This window comes from Capricornis sumatraensis, chromosome 11, assembly GCF_032405125.1.
Source record: "Capricornis sumatraensis isolate serow.1 chromosome 11, serow.2, whole genome shotgun sequence".
NCBI classification, from domain to species: Eukaryota; Metazoa; Chordata; class Mammalia; order Artiodactyla; family Bovidae; genus Capricornis; species Capricornis sumatraensis.
Genome location: NC_091079.1, coordinates 83,793,347 through 83,812,762, shown reverse-complemented (window position 1 = coordinate 83,812,762; position 19,416 = coordinate 83,793,347). Strand labels below are relative to the sequence as shown.

Sequence of the window (19,416 nt, the reverse complement as noted above, 5' to 3'; positions counted from 1 at the left end):
TCATTCTTTTGTTTGTAACTGTCCAGATTTCTCAGCACCACTTATTGAAGAGACTGTCTTTTCTCTATTGTATATTCTTGCCTCCTTTGTTATACTTTGTGACCATAGGTGCATAGGTTTATCTCTGGGCTTTCTATCCAGTTCCATTAATCTGTCTTTTTGTTTTTGTGTCAGTACCATTGTTTTGTAGCATAGTCTGATATCAGGGAGCCTGCTCTGTTTTTCTTTCTCAAGATTGCTTTGGCTGTTTGGGGTGTTCTGTGTTTCTAGACAACTTGTAAAATTTTTTGTTCTAATTCTGTGAAAAATGCCATTGGTAATTTGGTAGAGATTGCATTGAATTTGTAGATTGCTTTGATTAGTATAGCTGTTTTCACAATACTGATTCCTCCAATCCAAGAACATTGTATATCTCTCCATCTGTTTATGTTGTCTTTGATTTCTTTCATCAGGATCTTCTAGTTTTCTGAGTATAGGTCTTTTGCTTCATAAGGTAGGTTTATTACTAGATATTTTATTGTTTTGTTGCAATGATAAATGGAATTGTTCCTTTAATTTCTCTTTTTGATCTTTCATTGTTAGTGTATAGGAATGAAAGAGATTTTTGTGCGTTAATTTTGTATCTTGCAACTTAATCGAATTCATCAATGAACTCTAGTTTTCTGGTGGCGTTTTTAGAATTTTTCACATATAGTTTGATGTTATCTGCAAACATGACAGTTTTACTTCTTTTCCAGTTTGGATTCTTTTTATTTATTTATTTTTTCTTCTCTGATTGCCATGTCTAGGACTTCTAATACTATGTTGAATAATAGTAGAAAGTGTGGACATCCTTGCCTAGTTTCTGTTCTTAGAAGAAATGCTTTCAGTTTTTTACCATTGAAAATGATGTTTGCTGTGGGTCTTATAAGGCATTTATTATGTTGAGATAGGTTCCCTCTATATTCACTTTCTGGAGAGTTTTTATCATAAATCACTGTTGAATTCTATCAAAAGTTTTTTCTGCTTCTATTGAGATGATCATATGGCTTTTATTCATCAGTTTGTTAATGTATATCTTATTGATTGATTGATTTATATATATTGAAAAATCCTTGCATCCTTGGTATAAATCCAGCTTGATCATGGTGTATGATCTTTTTAATGTGTTGGATTCTAGTATTTGCTAGTATTTTGTTGAGGACTTAAACATATATATTCATTAATGATATTGGCCTATAGTTTTCTTTTATTTGTATATCTTTGTCTTGTTTTGGTATCAAAGGGATGGTAGACTTGTAGGGTGACCTTGAGAGTGTTCCTCTCTCTGCAGTTTTCTTAAAGAGTTTGAGAAGTATAGGTGTTAGCTCTTCTCTACATGTTTGGTAGACTTCACCTGTGAAGTCATCCGGTCCTGGACTTTTGTTTGTTGGAAAATTTTTAGTCAGTTTCAATTTCAGTACTTGTGATTGGTCTGTTCATATTTTCTATTTCTTTTCAGTTCAGTTTTGGAACGTTGTAGCTTTCTAAGAATTTGTCCATTTCTTCCAAGTTGTTCATTTTATTGGCATACAGTTACCTATAGTCTCCTATCATCTTTCGGATTTCTGTGGTGTCAGTTAAAACTTCTCCTTTTTCATTTGTAATTTATTGATTTCAGTCCTCTTCCTTTTTTTCTTGATGAGTCTGTGTAAAAGTTTATGAATTTTGTTTATCTTCCCAAAGAAGAGCTTTTAATTTCATTGATTTTTGCTGTTGTTTGCTTCCTTTCTGTTTCATTTATTTCTGTCCTGATCTTCATGATTTCTTTCTTTCTACTAACTGTGAGGCTTTTGTTCTTTCTCTGGTTGCTCTAGATAGAAGGATATAAGGATATCCTTAGATGTAAGGATAGGTGGTTTATTTGTGATTTTTCTTGTTTCTTGAGGTAGAATTGTATTCCTATAAACTTCCCTCTTATAACTACTTTTGGGTCATCTCATAGGTTTTGGGTCATTGTGTTTTCATTGTCATTTGTTTCTCTCTTTTTTTTTTTCAGTTTTGTCTTTGATTTCTTCAGTCATCTATTGGTTATTTAGTAGCATATTCAGTCTCCCATGTCTTTTTGTTTTCTACACTTTTTTTCTTGTAATTGATTTTTAATCTCATAGGATTGTAACCAGAAAAGATGCTTGATACAATTTCAGTTTTATTAAATTTACCTAGGCTTGATTTGTGAGCCAGTATGTGATCTCTCCTGAAAAATGTTCCTTGTGCACTTCAGAGGAAGTGTGTTCTGTTGCTTTCAGAGAGAATGTCCTGTAAATGTCAATTAAATCTCTCTGTTCAAATGTGTTATTTAAGGGTTGTGTTTCCTTGTCAATTTTCTGTCTGGATGATCTGTCCATTGGTGTTGGTAGGGAGGCAGTCCCACACTTTCATTGTGTTACTGTTGATTTCTCCTGTATGGCTTTTAGCATGTGCCTTATGTATCGAGGTGCTCCTGTGTTAGGTGCATAAATATTTACAGTTGTTATCTTCTTATTGGGTTGATTCCCTTGATGATTATGTGGTGTTCTTCCTTGTCTCTTATCATAGCCTTTATTTTAAAGTCTATTTTGTCTGATATGAGTATTGCTACTCCAGTTTTCTATGAATTTCCATTGGCATGGAGTATCTTTTTCCATCCTCACATTTTCAGCCTGCCTGTGTTTTGAGGTCTAAAGTAGGTCTCTTGTAGACAGCATATATACAGGTCTTATTTTTGTATCCATTTAGTCAGTCAGTGTCTTTTGGTTGGTGCATTTAATCCATTTACATTTAAGGTAATTATTGGTATGTATGTTCCTGTTACCATTTTCTTAGTTGTTTTGGGTTTGTTTTTATAGGTCTTTTTCTTCTCAAATGTTTCCCGCCTAGAGAAGTTCCTTTAACATTTGTTGTAAAGTTGGTTTGTTGGTTTGGTGGTGATGAAGTCCCTAGCTTTTTCTTGTCTGTAAAGCTTTTGATTTCTCCATTGAATCTGAATGAGATCCTCACTGGGTAGAGTAATAATGGTTGTACGTTCTTCCCATTTAGCACTTAAAAAAAAAAAAAATCCTGCCACTCTGTTCTGGCCTACAGAGTTTCTGTTGAAAAATCAGCTGATAACCTTACAGAGATTTCCTTGTATGTTTTTTGTTGCTTTTCCCTTGCTGCTTTTAATATTTTTTCTTTGTGTTTAATTTTTGTTAGTTTAATTAATATGTGTTTTGGTGTCTTTCTCCTTGGGTTTATCTTATATGGGATTCTCTGTGTTTCTTGGACTTAGGTAACTATTTCTTTTCCCATTTTAGGCAAGGTTGTGACTATAATCTCTTCAAATATTTTCTCAGACCTTTTCTCTTGTTCACCTTCTTCTTCTGGTTGCCCTGTAATTTGAATATTGGTGGATTTAATTTGTCCCAGAAATCCCTGAGAGTGTCCTTATTTCTTTTCATTCCTTTTTTCTTTATTCTACTCCATAGAAGTTATTTGTGCCATTCTGTCTTCCATGCCATTTATCTGTTCTTCTGCCTCAGTTATTCTGCTATTGATTCCCTTTTGTACTTTTCATTTGTGATTGTGTTAGTCATCACTGTTCATTTGTTTTTTAGTTCTTTTGTGTTATTATTAAACATTTCTTATGTCTTCTTGATCATGCATACATCCTGTTTCCATCTTTACTGTCATCACTCTGAATTCTTTTTCAGGTACATTGCCTGTGTACATGTGTGCTAAGTCACTTCAGTCATGTCCGACTCTTTCCCCGTGGACTATAGGCTGCCAGGTTTCTCTGTCTGTGGACTTTGCCAAGCAGGAATACTGGAGTGGGTTGCCCTACCCTTCTGCAGGGAATTTTCCCAACCCAGAGATCAAACCCATGTCTTTATGTCTCCTGCATTGGCAGGTGGGTTCTTTATCACTAGTACCTCCTAGGAAGCCTGCATAGATTGCCTGCTTCCTCTATTTCTTTTGTCTTGTGTTTTTACCTTGCTCCTTCTACAGAGACATATTTCTCTGTTGCCTCATTTTGTCTAGCTTAGTATGTTTATTGTCCCTTTTCCACAGACTGCAAGGCCATAGTTCCTTGTGCTTCTGCTGTCTGCTTCCTGGTGGGTGAGGTTTGTCCTGGGGCTTGTGTTGACTTTGTGGTGGGTAGGGACTGGTGCCTGCTCTCAAAGATTGGCCAGAGGGTCCTCTCCTCTTCCAAATATTCTCTATAAATTCAGCATTCATGTTACCAGATGCAAGCCTGAGAAATCCCTGTTGGGAGGTATCTTCATTTCTTCTAGCACAGATTGCCCTGCTTGGTTCTCCCTGAAATATTTAGGGTGGTGGAAGATTTCTCTGAGTTTTCCTTCTTTGCCCTGACTTCCTCAGGCTCCATGCACCTGAATCTCTGTGGGATCTTTCTTATCTCTCAAGTTCCGTCCCGTTTTTCTTATTAGCATTTGATGGAGGCTTATTGAAAAAGGGTGGCATTTGGGTAGATTACTCGTTTCTACTGTTTTCATAGATCCTAAAGTGTCAGTCTGTCTCAAACTAGCTCTTTATATATTTGTTAAAAGTTCAGTTGTTTCCTTCTTTTCTTCTCCTCCTATTGCTTTCTCAAGTATAAAAGCCATTATTCATTCCTTTTGCCCTATGAGGGGGGCCTTTTACTTTTATGATTTCTGTTCATAAAAATCTGTCTAGTGAATGTTGAAAAGCTTTGATAGGTTACCTGGCTTCCTCTTATTGTTACAGTGAGATAGAATTCTCTTGTGATTTTTGTATCCTATGAGAAAGGGAAATAATTATTAAGTAACATGAGCTACCATACACACACCTAAAATTCTTACGATTCATTTACACTAAGTATGACTGTTATCTTGGATAAGGTTGCCAGTAGTTGGCAGCTCATCACTGCTTTGTTGTTTTTTAGTGTCTGATTTTCTCTTGCCTTTATTCCCTACCTTTGTTTTTGAAGTAGTTATTCTTCACTTATTGTTTACTTAATTATGTAGTCCAAAGTTTTGAAATTACTATTAGAAATCAGGGTAACAATTTCTTAAGAGCCATATTAATCTGAAATGTTCTTTATTATTGTTGTTGTTCAGTTTCTAAGTCATGTCTGAGTTTGTGACCCAATGAACTGCAGCACGCCAGGCTCCCCTGTCCTTCACTCTCTCCCAGAGTTTGCTCAAATTCATGTCCATTGAGTCAGTGATGAGTTTCATGAGAAAAAAAAAATAGTAAGTTTTAGCTACTTAAACTTAGATGAAGATTAATATGTCTGTGTTTTTGTCTCATTCATTGGTTCATGATAAATGTAAAGTACTTTTTCCTGTTAATAACTTGATATTTTGCAAGACAGTCTCATTGGTTGGCAAGGTTTCTGTTACTGATAAGCATGTATGTTTAATTTCATGCTGTGCAACTTTGGTCTCTAACCCTTATTTCAGTTCTCATTTTTAGCTTAGGATGTAACTGAAAATGACACTGGTGCCTTGGTTTAACTAATTGGTGAAGCCTGAATGGAATGTGTATAAGTGAGCCATTTGGGCAGTGAACAGAGGAGTGAAGCACACTTTTCTCATTAGTTGTCTCCCAGGCTAAAATTAAACAGAATAATATATTGCCAAGTTTTAGTGATGTATGGGGCATCTGTTCTGAGTCAACTCAGTATCAGACTAATTGTCTGCACACTTATATGCAAAACTTGTGTTTTATTTTTAAAGGTCTTGTCTCATAAATTGAATATAATATAAAAATATCCCTTTAAATGTAAAAGAATGTTATCTCTAATTTATAGTTTCAGCAAAATTGTTGTTAAATTAATAGGTTGTTCTCTTTTATTACGTGTTTAGCACTCATGAAGTCGAAGCCTGGCTCTTTGTCATTTAGTCATTTTTGGTATAATGCAGTTGTGTACCATGTGAATATTTGTGGGTGAAGTATTTAATTTTTTCAGTATAATGTAGTAAGACTTTCAAAATTAATTGTCCACGTGAAAATATTTATCTATTTTCATTTGTTTTCCGTTCCTTTTCTCTACCATTCCCATTTTAAAGATGTGCTAATAACTTACTGGGAAAGTTTTAAACATTTACTCAACCTGTTCGGTTTTTGGAGCATAGGAAAAGACTACTAAAATAACATGCCTAATAAGGAGAATTCTATAATTCCTTAATTTACTTTTGTCTTCTTAAGTTTGTATACTTTTAAATTTATAACTGCTTTGTTTATATAGATTTTTCCCTGTATTTTCATCATAATTTTGAAAAAGTTTGTACATGGCTTGTACTTGAAATGGATAGTATTTCGTTGTTGTTTGGTTGCTCAGTCATGTCTGATTCTTTGCGACCCCCATGGACTGCAGCACACTAGACTTCCCTGTCCTTCACTGTCTCCTGGAGTTTGCTCTGACTCACATCCATTGAGTTGATGATGCCATCCAGCCATCTAATCCTCTGTTGTCCCCTTCTCCTCCTGCCCTCAGTCTTTCCCAGCATCAGGGTCTTTTTCAATTAGTCTGCTCCTCACATCAGGTGGTGAAAGTATGACATTAGAACAAAACTTTCCTGAATTCTTTTCTGGTTAGTGGCTCGAGGTGACCTCTACAAATGATACGCTATTCCGCTTACCCCAGAAAACCGCCCTAATCATGTAAATCAAGAGGTGCAAATCTTCAAGTTCACTTTAAGAACACTCGTGAAACTACCCAGGCCATTAAGGGTATGCATATCTGAGAAGCCACCAAGTGTCTGAAGGATGTCACTTTAAAGAAGCCATGTGTGCCGTTCCTTCTGTTGCCTGTTCTCATTCCTTGGTTCTTCTCTCTGGGATTTAATTAGGTGTATGAGTGTTCTTCTTACTCCATTCTCTTATATCTTAACACCATTTTGATTGCTTTATGTTTTCTATTTCAGATACATTCTAAATTATCTTACTGTATTTCTTCTATTTTATTAATTTTGTCTTCACCTATAGCTAATCTGCTACTTGATCTGTCCAATGAGTTTTCCTTAGAGTTGGTAGGTGTGCACAGGCCAAACAGTGGGTCTGGACACAGGGTTGGTGACCCGAAAAGAGTACTAAATTTTTACTGCCTTTGCTTAAAAATTCAGGCAGTAATGCTGATCTGAAAGGCTTAGATGTAGATTCTCTGGTCATTGAGCACATCCAGGTGAACACAGCCCCAAAGATACAGGCCCAGGACTTACAGAGCTCATGGTCAGATCCACCCATACATGAGCTCTCCTTTCCACATTGAGGTGATCCTTACTGAGAAAGATCAGATTGTTTCTAAACCAGAAGAGAAGGTTTCACAGAAGAAAAAGATATCTGGGAAGAAACTGAAGAAACGAAAACTTATGGCCCAGAAATAAATGCTGCAGAAAATAAATGCAAATAAAAGCAAAAAAAAAAAAAAAGACTTATTTACATCTAAAAGTCAATTTATTCTTTTTTTTCTTTATCATCTTGTATTTGTAACATTTTGTATGCATGAATTTGTTTTGAAGTAAAATATAATCAATACATTGAATATTTGCTGAGAAGTTGAATCAGTTTATTTGCTTTTTTACACCTCAGGAGATCTTTCTATTTAGGATTCTTTTCTGATCTTCTTTTTTCTTTAGTGTTTTGTTTCTTCTTTGTTTGTTTAATGTAGGTTTATTGATTATCCAGTCTGGGTTCATTGGACTTCTTAGGTGTGAGTTATAATATGTCTTGGAAGTTATGTAAGATTCTCAGTAATTAATTTTTATCAGTATTGGCTCTTCTCATCTTTTGGTTACTCTGGAATTTAATTAGATATATGCTTGTTCTTCTTACTCAATTTTCTTATCTCTTAATATCATTTTGTTTCCTTTTATTTTTCTCTTTCTGATATGTTATAAATTATTGTATTTCTTCTATTTTATGAATTTTCTCTTCACATATCTAATCTGCTATTTAACCTGTTCAATGAGTTTTAGGGAGCTTTTCTGGTAGATCAGCTAGGAGACCTTGGTTCAATTCCTGGATTGGGGAGATCCCCCAGAGAAGGGATAGGCTACCCATTCTAGTATTCTTGGGCTTCCCTGGTGGCTCAGCTAATAAAGAATCTGCCTGCTGTGCAGGAGACCTGAATTTGATCCCTGGGTTGGGAAGATCCCCTGGAGAAGGGAACAGCTACCCACTCCAGTATTCTGGCCTGGAGAATTCCATGAAGTTTTAGGGGGCTTCCCTGGTGGCTCAGTGGTAAAGAATCCACCTGCCAATGCAGGAGATGAAGATTCATTCCTCATGTGGGAAAAATCCCCTGGAGAAAAAATGGCAACCCATTCCAGTATTCCAGACTTCCATGGACTGAGGAGCCTGGGGGCTGCAATCCATGGGTTTGCAAAGAGTTGGACAGGACTTAGTGACTAAACACCAAAACCCACAGTAATGAGTTTTTTACTTCAACAAAGAAATCTGTCATTTCTCTACTTTCCATTTTTCTTTAAAATATGTTCTTTGCTAATACTTTCTCATAGTTCTTCATCATGATTCCATACTTTAGTATTTTAAACATTCAACATCACTTTTTCAACATGGACTTTTTTCAACTAACCTATCTATCTACCATTTATTGTGATTTCTTTTTTCAGCTCCTACCATGAGGCAGGTACTTTTTTTAGATGTTGGAGATACAGTTGAGGGCAAAACTGACATATTCTTTCCTTCATATTCTGTTCATCCTAATGGAGCTAATACTATTTTTATAAAAAAATATGTAAAGAAATTTACTATGTTATTTACAGATATACGTGACCTGCCCCACATATATTAAGAATGGGACATTCTGGTTTAGTTAAGTTTATGTGAGCTACTTTTATCAGAGAAGGACAAAAATGTTTTAGTTAGTAGGATAGAAACTTGTTACACTGCAGCTTTGTGTTTTATGTCAGAATGTTAGCCTGCATTTCATCTAGACGGCTCTCTCTCTTTGCTTCTGAACATTTAAAGCTGTAATTTACGGTGATTTATTATGGTTATAATGATGCTTCCTTTAGTTCTATAATATAAACAAAAAAAGGAGATAATATTCCATTCTCATGGCCAATATAGACACTGCTGTTTGCCTAGAAAATAGTTTATAATTTTATAATAAAAAACTTTAATAAAATAGTTTATTATATTTTTAATGACAAATACCCAGTTAATAAGCTACAATTCACATTCCATAAAGTACATTATTTTAAAGTACATAATTTAGTGGTTTTTGGTGCATTTGCAAATTGTGCAGCAATCACCATTTTCTGATTAGAATATTTTCATCACTCCCCAGGGAACCACCTTTCTATTAGCATTTGTTTCCCTTTGTTTTCTCCTCCAGCCCTGGCATGCATTGATTTATGGTTTTCCCTGTTGTGGTCATTTCATGTAAGCGCAGTTGTGTAATATGTGACTTTTTGTAACTGGCTTATTTCACTTAGCATGTTTTCAGGGCTTATTCATGTTATAACATGTATCACTACTTCATTCCATTTTGTGGTTAAATAGTTTTCCATTCTGTGGTTCTACTACATTTTGTTTATCCATTCAGCAATTCTTGGACATTCATCTTTTCCCATTTTTTGGCTGTTGTGAATAATGCGGCTATGAAAATTTGTGGACAGGTTTTTCATGGATATTTGGTTAGTTGATATACCTAGGAATATGATTGTTGGGTCATATTGTAACTTTATGGGCTTCTGTGAGTGGATTAGATTTTAAAGAATATGCCTGCAATGCAAGAGACCCAGGTTCTATCCCCGGTTTGGGAAGATCCCCTGGAGAAGGGAATGGCGACCCACTTCAGTATTCTTGCCTGGAGAATTCTATGGACAGAGGAGCCTGGTGAGGCTCCTGTCACCAGGCTCAATCTGTCACACACATACACACGCTCTGTAACTGTTTATTTTGCTTTTTGAGGAAATACCAATCTGTTTTCCAAATGGTCTGCACTATTTTTTGTTCCCACCAACTATGTATGAAGGTATAATTCCTCCACATCCTTTGCAACACTTATTGTTTGTCTTTTTATTATGGCTATCTGTAATAGGTGTAAAATGATATCAAGCTTATTATTTTTAAGAGGAATATAATAATTTAAAAATCTTGCATTTTAGGTGCTGTACTCCTTTGTAATGTCCAAGGACTAGCAATTAATATTGACCCTATCTTATACACCTGGCTCATTTATCAACCTCAGAAGCGAAGCAGTAAACATATGCAGCAGGTGAGAAGTTTTTATAATTCTCCAAATACCTTTTTCTTATTTAATGAAGTTATATATTTCTTAGCTTGATTTTGTTTATGGAGGTACCAGAATTCTTCTGTTCCCTACTCTACCTATTTCAAGCAGTTTGACTCTTTAATTTCTATAGAAGAAATTACAGCTCAAAATGCACTTGCTTGATTGTTAAAGGGACTTGCTCTACAATTGCTTGGAAAGGAGATAACTTTAGAGAGAGCAGGTTAGGTAGGCCTATTTTACTGACTCATTCTCAACTAAAGTTTATCAGCAGAGGCAAAGAACACGGAGTAACTTGGCAAGAAAGGAGCCTTCAGTGTTTCCAGGCATGAGCCAGGTGTTCTTATAGAGAGTAGCAGAAATTGAAAGCCAATTCATAAAATATTTTAATGGTAAATGTTTGGTTTATTTGTAAACCAGAAATTTAAATGGTTAATTTGTAATGGTAAAACTTTATCCTGAAGGGTACAGATGAAGTATAGGAAACTAATATAGACTTAGATTTTAGAAAGTTTGACAAAATACAAAGTATGAGTGATGGAGAAATTAAGAATAATGACAGGGATGATTTGAGAAAAATTTGTAAATGTTTTTCTTATTGAGGTATAATTGACATATAACATTATATTAGTTTCAGATAGCAACAAAATTCATTATTTGTATATATTACAAAATGTTCACCACAGTGAGTCTAGTTAACATCCATCACCACACATAGTTAACATTTTTTTCCCTTGTGATGAGATTTACTCTGTTAGTAACTTGCAGATATACAATGCATATCATTAACTCTCTGGAGAAGGAAGTGGCAACCCACTCAAGTATTCTTGAGTGGGATAATTCTGGATAATTCCATGGACATTGGAGCCTAGTGAGCTGCAGTTCATGGGGTTACAAAGAGGTGACATGAATGAGTCGCTAGTGTGTGCGCACGCGCACACACACACACACACACACACACACACACACACGCATTAACTATAGTCCTCATATTGTTCATTATGTTTTATAACTGAAAGTTAGTATTTTGGACTGCCTTTCCTCATTATACCCCCTTCTCCCCAACTCCCATGTCTCTTGCAACCACCTTCTCTTTTCTGTATGTATGAATTACATGTTTTGGGGTTTTTTTGTATTGTCTTGTTTTATTTTGTTTAGATTCCACATATAAATGTGGTTATTTGCCTTTCTTTATCTGACTTAGCAAAATGGCCTCAGGGTCCATCCCTGTTGTCACAAATACCAAGACTCTTCTTTTTCAGGTCTGAATAATATTTCATTGTATTATAAATTTTTCATTGGTTGTCTTATAACTGATGTGATTATCTCCGGTTCACCATAGATATGCATGATTGCCAGGTATTGTTCTAGTAGCTTAAATAAACTAATGTTTGTTTGATTGATACCAAGCACCTTTAAAGATTTTTATTTTATTTTTATTACTGTGTTTTATAAGTAGATTTTAGTTAAATATTCCCTGGTGGCTCAGTTGGTAAAGAATTTGCCTGCAACTCTTTGATACCTGGGTTTGATCCTTGGGTTGGGAAGTTCCCCTGGAGAAGGGAACGGCTACCTACTCCAGTATTCTGGCCTGGAGAATTCCATGAATGAAGGAGCCTGGCAGCCCACACAGTCCATGGGGTCTCAAAGAGCTGGACACAACTGAGCGACTTTCACTCAATTATAAATATATATATATATATATATATATTTTTTTTTTAATTTCAATAATATTGCATTTCATTTAAAACTACAAATATCCAGTCCTCATTCACAGATACAAATAATATTGAGATAAACATTTCTATATTTGCATTTTTCTTTAATTATTCACTTAGAATATATTTTTAGAAATGTAGTAGTTTCAGGCATGTGGTTTAGCATATTTTAATGCTTTTGTTATACTGCCAGTTTGATTCCAGAATTGGTGTACAATCTGTTTTCATCAGCACTACTATAAAGTGCTGATGAAAACAGATAGAAAAGGCAGAGGAACCGGAGATCAAATTGCCAACATCCGCTGGATCATGGAAAAAGCAAGAGAGTTCCAGAAAAACATCTATTTCTGCTTTATTGACTATGCCAAAGCCTTTGACTGTGTGGATCACAATAAACTGTGGAAAATTCTGAAAGAGATGGGAATACCAGACCACCTGACCTGCCTCTTGAGAAATCTGTATGCAGGTCAGGAAGCAACAGTTAGAACTGGACATGGAACAACAGACTGGTTCCAAATAGGAAAAGGAGTACGTCAAGGCTGTATATTGTCACCCTGCTTATTTAATTTATATGCAGAGTACATCATGAGAAACGCTGGACTGGAAGAAACACAAGCTGGAATCAGGATTGCTGGGAGAAATATCAATCACCTCAGATATGCAGATGACACCACCCTTATGGCAGAAAGTAAAGAGGAACTAAAAAGCCTCTTGATGAAAGTGAAAGAAGAGAGTGAAAAAGCTGGCTCAACATTCAGAAAATGAAGATCATGGCATCTGGTCCCATCACTTCATGGGAAATAGATGGGGAAACAGTGGAAACAGTGTCAGAGTTAGTTTTTTGGGCTCCAAAATCACTGCAGATGGTGACTGCAGCCATGAAATTAAAAGACGCTTATTCCTTGGAAGAAAAGTTATGGCCAACCTAGATAGCATATTCAAAAGCAGAGACATTACTTTGCCGACTAAGGTCTGTCTAGTCAAGGCTATGGTTTTCCCAGTGGTCATATGTGGATGTGAGAGTTGGACTGTGAAGAAAGCTGAGCACTGAAGAATTGATGCTTTTGAAATATAGTGTTGGAGAAGACTCTTGAGAGTCCCTTGGACTGCAAGGAGATCCAACCAGTCCATTCTGAAGGAGATCAGCCCTGGGATTTCTTTGGAAGAAATGATGCTAAAGCTGAAACTGCAGTACTTTGGCCACTTCATGCGAAGAGTTGACTCATTGGAAAAGACTCTGATGCTGGGAGGGATTGGGGGCAGGAGGAGAAGGGGACGACAGAGGATGAGATGGCTGGATGGCATCATTGACTCGATGGACGTGAGTCTTAGTGAACTCCGGGAGTTGGTGATGGACAGGGAGGCCTGGCGTGCTGCGATTCATGGGGTTGCAAAGAGTCGGACACGACTGAACAACTGAACTGAACTGAACCGACCCTGCATATACATATTATATATTACATATTTTATATACTATATGTAATCTGTCGAACCCCTGTCTCCGGCATTGGCAGGCAAAGTCTTTACCACTGAGCCATCAGGGAATCTTGCACCCAGAGTGTGAATCACGAACATAAAGATTTTGTTGTTGTTCGGTATTTACAGTACCATAGCTTCCGTTAGTCTCATCTTCAACTGTTGTGCATGAGTTTAATATCAGACTATATAGCACATAATTTTTCTCATATATTAATTTTGATTCTAAACTTGATTGTAACTTCTTAGAGTGCTTCATCATATTCCATGCTTATAAATGATGGCGAGGAAATTCAAAGGATTATGAAATCACTAAATGTTAGAGCATAAAGAGATTTTCTAGTAGACATCTCCACCCCCTTATTTTGTAGATGAATAAGTTTAAATTAGACTCACTATTTCTTACCAGGTGTTAAATACTATCTCCTATTTAGATTTGTATAAATATTATCAGTTTCACTAAATACTTAACAGGAAAGTAGATATTCTGTGTTGTGATGTTTCCCACAATGCATGTAATTTTTTCATTTTCTGTTTATCAGTTGTCTTGTCCTTTTAATCAAAGTAATAGTTTGTAACATGATTTGGCTTTTTCCTATTATATCATATGGTTATATAATGTGCATATGTTCTCATTGAAATAATTTATAATTTAAGCAATATTAAATAAGCATCAAGTTGGTGAGGCTTGAAGTTGGATCTGTAAAAGTGTGGATGTTGTAGTGTTGAGTGTAACATTAGATCATACTGCTGCCTAACAGCCCCCTCCAGATTCATCATCTGATGCAGCTGTATCACAGTTATCATCTGTTGTTTCCCCAACTGCAATTTCCTTCTCAATTTGTGGCTGAAACCCAACATTTGATGATTGTTTTCCACTCAGTTCAACATTGATCTTTGATCCTACAGCAAACTTAAAAATACCTTTTTTTTTTTTTTTTTGCCAAAAATCTGACAAGATTGTGTTGGGCGTCATCAGCTGTAACATCAGACTTTATTTCAGTGAATAAAGATGAAACAGCTGCTTTATTGTCGAGATCAGCACTCAGGCATTGAATATAAGATCATAATGTTTTCCAGCTTTCTCTAACTATAGATGTTTTTCTGTGCTTTCTAAATATGCTGTGGATATCACTTTGTCAGAAAAAAGATAGAGAATTTTAGCAATTCTCCCCAAAGTTGGACTGTCTTTGTTAATAGTGGACATAATCAGTTTATAGAAGTATTTCCCTGAATATCATTTTATAAGGATAATTTTTCATTTTCTAGTGATCATAATTTTCAAAGTTAATTTTAGTTTCAATTTGCTTCTGCCATGTTATCTTTATACTACTTGCTAAAATTTACATGAAATTTTAATTATTTCCAAGTGCTCTTGGTTTTTGTGCAGAATTCTGATTGAGATTGAAATTGTTAAGCATCCCTGTGGGTATATGTGAGAGAAACAGTGATAAAAAGGGAGGGCAAGAGTAATTGATTGATTGATTTAAAATAATAAAGCTCCATGTATATACCATGGAGTATGTAGTCAATTACGTCACAGTATCTTTGTATGGTGACAGATGGATAACTAGACATATCACGATGATCATTTTGTAATGTACAGAAATGTCAACTACTGTCTTGTGCACATAAAGTAACATAAAGATGTATCTCAGTTATACTTCAGTTGAAAACAAAATATGTGGACATAGAGGGGAAATAGCTAATAATGGTTATCTCTGAAGGTAGAGATTATGGATGGTTATTAATTTAAAAAATAATACTAAATAGTAAAGCATTGACCCCAACATGTGAAGGACTTTCTTTAGTGATGCTATGTTTATACTTAAGAAATAGTAAATAATTCAGTTTTTCATTTGACTCTCTCCAGCAGCCTGTAATTGCTGTTCCTCTTGTTATGCCAGTTAGCAGAAGGAAAGAGGATGAGGTGTCTGTTGGAAGTGCACCCTTGGCAAAGCAACAGTCATATCAGGCATCTGAATATGCCAGCAGCCCTGTAAAAACAAAAACCGTAACAGGTATGTGTCAAAACTCTAAAGGATCTGTGATTTCACCTTCCCTCCTAGCTAAGGAGTTATCCAGGCCACATTTTCATGAAGCTGACCAAGACACAAGACTCCTGGAACAGAGACAAAAGACCTTATTATCTATAGCATTAGCAGTTTTATCAAAGTATTAGCATTTGTGTGTGTGTGTGTGTGTGTGTGTGTGTGTGTGTGTGTCCCTGCCCTAAGCCTTATTCCTATAGGGTAGCACAAAGAGGGCTAAGAGATACCTGTATATAGTGGATTATGTTACAGGAGAGAAACCTCAAGCTTTAAATGGGTAAAAGCTATGCCTCCATTTTCTCTGGGGTAGGAAGGCTCCATATGCGTCTTGCAAGACTGTAATCAAATCTGCTGTTTGCTCAGATGAAAGACAATATGTTTGTTTTCTGAGGCTGTACACTGTACAGATATCCTTGAAAATACCACTGGAAACAAAGGTACTCTCTGCCTCTACTTGTAAGACAGGCAGAAACAAGAGACCCTTGGAGAATCATCTCCCAGTAGTATGTTTCTTCTTAAAGTGAATCCTTGCAGTCCACCCTACATCTCAATCCTCTTTCCTCCCCCTTTGCTTACTTTGTTAGCTATATGAGCTGTGCAAATATAAAACTTAAATATTCTTCCATAAAACATTATCTTTTATTTCCTTTTATGTAATTTAAAAAACCCACTTGGTGATTTCAAGTAGTGTTTTAAGTTTCTAATATTATCCCTTAGATATTCAGCTTTATTCCATATAACGCATATATCCCCAACCATATAAAAAAAGATTTTATATTTTTAATAATCAAAAAACACTTATTATTTATAATGGGCCAGACTCTGTTGTAAGTAATTTTGTGGGTAGAAATATTAATAAGACATGATTGATGCCCTTGAGGAATTTAAAATATGTTTAAATACACAAGAAGGTTCATGCTAGTGTTTGTTTACAGGAAAAGTTAGTTTCCTTACCATATTTAAAAACAGCAATGGTAAAAGTACTAACATACATTTTTGTGGCGTTTTATTCATATCTATTATTTTGTGTTCTGTTTCTTAAAATATTATGTTATGTTTGTTTTATGGAATCATTCGACTTCCACCTGTCAGTATTCACAGGCCTTTTGCTCCGTTGAGACTTTTTTTACCATTTGATAAAAAAATGACTATGCTTATTTTTTGTATCATAGGAAGATGGTCTGTAACTTGAATTGATTTTTTAATATAAAATTAGACATTTCCTTTAGATAACATGCTAAGTTTTATACTTTAAATTGCTTGATCTGGTAATTTACATAATGGTTTATAAATATCAGCTCTTAGTAAATGTTCATTATCAATTGACAAGTTTAATTTTATATGCACATTAATCTCCTGCTTTACTATATTTAGTCCAGTTCTTTAAACCACATAATAATTAAAGTAATTGTTAAGGATGAGTAAAGATGATAGAAAATACTTCTTTAAATGAAATTGTATGACATAGAACTATATAGAAAATATTTACTATGCATGGAGAAGTTTTATAGGTAAATTCACATTTCATCAGTTGTCTATCAATTCATGAATGATATTAATATCTGAGGTTTATTTTGCTCTCTTGTGGGTGCTGAGTTGCTTCAGTTGTGTGACTCTTTGCCATCCTATGAACTGTAGCCCACCAGGCTTCTCTGTCCATGGGATTCTCCAGGCAAGATTGCTGGAGTGGGTTGCTATGCCCTTCTCCAGGGGATCTTTCCCAACCCAGGGATTGAATCTGTGTCTCTGAAGTCCTCTGCATTGGCAGGCATGTTCTTTTACCACTGGCGCCACCTGGGAAGCCCCATTTTTCCTTTCTTACACTTTCCCATTTAATTACAAGAAATTAATATTTTAAGAAAAACCTTGAACATAATCTCTCATAAGTAATTATTACTCTTTAGAATCTGAAAACATAAACAGCACGTTATTCTTTAAAAAAAATTAATGCATTTATTTTAAAATTTTTATTGAAGCATAACTGATTTACAGTGTTAGTTTCAGATGTACTAAATAGTGATTCAATTATACGTATACACATAATCATTCTTTTTCAGACTCTTTTACCATACAGGTTATTTACAGAATATTGATTACAATTCCGTGTGCTATATATAGTAGGTCCTTGTGGGTGTCTATTGTATATGTAGTAGTGTATGTATGTTAATCCCAAACTCCTAGTTTATCCTTTTCCTACACGTTGCCCCTTTGCGGAGGCATAAACTTGTTTTCAAAATGTGAGTCTATTTCTGTTTTATAAATAAATCCATTTATCTCATTAAAAAAATTCTGTTCCATTCCACATGTAAGTGATATCATACAATATTTGTTTTTCTCTGTCTTACTTAACACTAATGATGATAATCTCCGGGTCCACCTGCATTGCTGCAGATGGCATTATTTTCTTCTTTCGTATGGCTTTCTTCTTTCTTTCTTCTTTCATTATTCATCTTCGTTATCCATTTTTTCTGTCAGTAGACATTTAGATTGCCCTCATGTCTTGGCTATTGTAAATATGCTGCAGTGAACTTTGGAGTGCATTATCTTTTTGAATTATGCCCTGGATATATGCCAAAGAGTGGGATTACTGGATCATATGATATTACCTCACACTGGTCAGATTGGCCACCTTGAAAAAGTCTACAAAACAGTACATGCTGAGGACGGTGTGGAGAAAAGGGATCCCTCCTACCCTGTTGGTAGGAATGAAAATTGTTGCAACCACTATGGAGAACAGTATGGAGGGTCCTTAAAAGGCTAACAATAAAACTACCATGTGATCAGGCAAATACAATATTCTTTATTTCAAATTATAAATGTGAACTTTTGCATTTGAGTTGTGGTTCTTTGCATTTGAGTTGTGGATATGGATATTTGCATTTCCTTTCTTTAGTGTTCCCTCATCTCTGGAACCCTTAATTTCCATATCCTGTAGATATTCTCATTATAGTTAATGATGTCTGTATTTCCAGCTACTCAAGCTAGCATAAAAATTGTGTGTGTCCATATGTGTGTTTAGTCATATCTGACTCTCCAACTTCACGGACTGTAGCCCACTAACTTTCTCTGCCCATGAAATTTTTTCTAGGCAGGAATACTAAAGTGGGTTGTCAGTTCTTACTGCAGGTAATCTTCCTGACCCAGGGATCAAACCCAACATCTCCTGCATTGGCAGGCATATTCTTTACCACTATGCCACCTGGGAAGCCATACAATTAGCAGTTATCAAACTAATGCCTGTTCTTGCCTTGTTTATGGACTATTGGCATGTATAGATGGTAAAAAGCCGTGGATATAACCTTTCTAGTTTATGACCAATGTATTGTGCTCTTTGGATGCCCACCATTATCAGTTCTCAGGAAACCTTGTTGATATTCTCTTTGTTGTTGAGTGCTCAGTATTAATCATTTTCTTTGCTTAGAATTATGTCTCAAAATTTTCTGTTTTCTAGAAAGAGACTCATAGACTTAGAGAATGAACTTCTGTTTGCTGCGGGGAGGGTTGGGGGAAGGGATATTTACAGAGTTTAGAATGAACGCATGCACACTGCTATGTAAAATGGATAACCAACAAGGCCCTAGGATATAGCACATGGCACTGTGCTCAGTGTTATGTAGCAGCCTGGATGGGGGAGTGTGGTGGAGATTGGATACATGTTTATGTATGGCTGAGTCCCTTTGCTGTTCACCTGAAACTATCACAACATTTTAAACTGGCTATATCCCAATACAAAATAAAAATAATAATAATTTTCTATTTTATTTTTAGAGTAGACAATTCCTATATTGCTTTTAATTTAAAAATTGAGTCCTTTAAATGTGTCAGTTAGTCAGTACAGTTGCTCAGTCGTGTCCAACTCTTTGCAACCCCATGAATTGCAGCACGCCAGGCCTCCCTGTCCATCACCAACTCCCAGAGTTCAACCAAACTCATGTCCATTCAGTCG

At 35.6% G+C, this 19,416-nt stretch overlaps 1 protein-coding gene across 2 annotated transcripts in view; it reads left to right on the top strand.

Annotated features, from left to right (window-relative positions):
* VPS13B (vacuolar protein sorting 13 homolog B) overlaps positions 1-19,416 on the top strand; it is a 779,806-nt gene that overhangs the window by 300,340 nt on the left and 460,050 nt on the right. For both annotated transcript variants that reach the window (XM_068984062.1, XM_068984063.1), the window contains exons 19-20: positions 10,101-10,210; positions 15,293-15,440. In XM_068984062.1, coding sequence (XP_068840163.1) covers positions 10,101-10,210; positions 15,293-15,440 — 258 coding nt within the window. The remainder of the gene's footprint in view (positions 1-10,100; positions 10,211-15,292; positions 15,441-19,416) is intronic.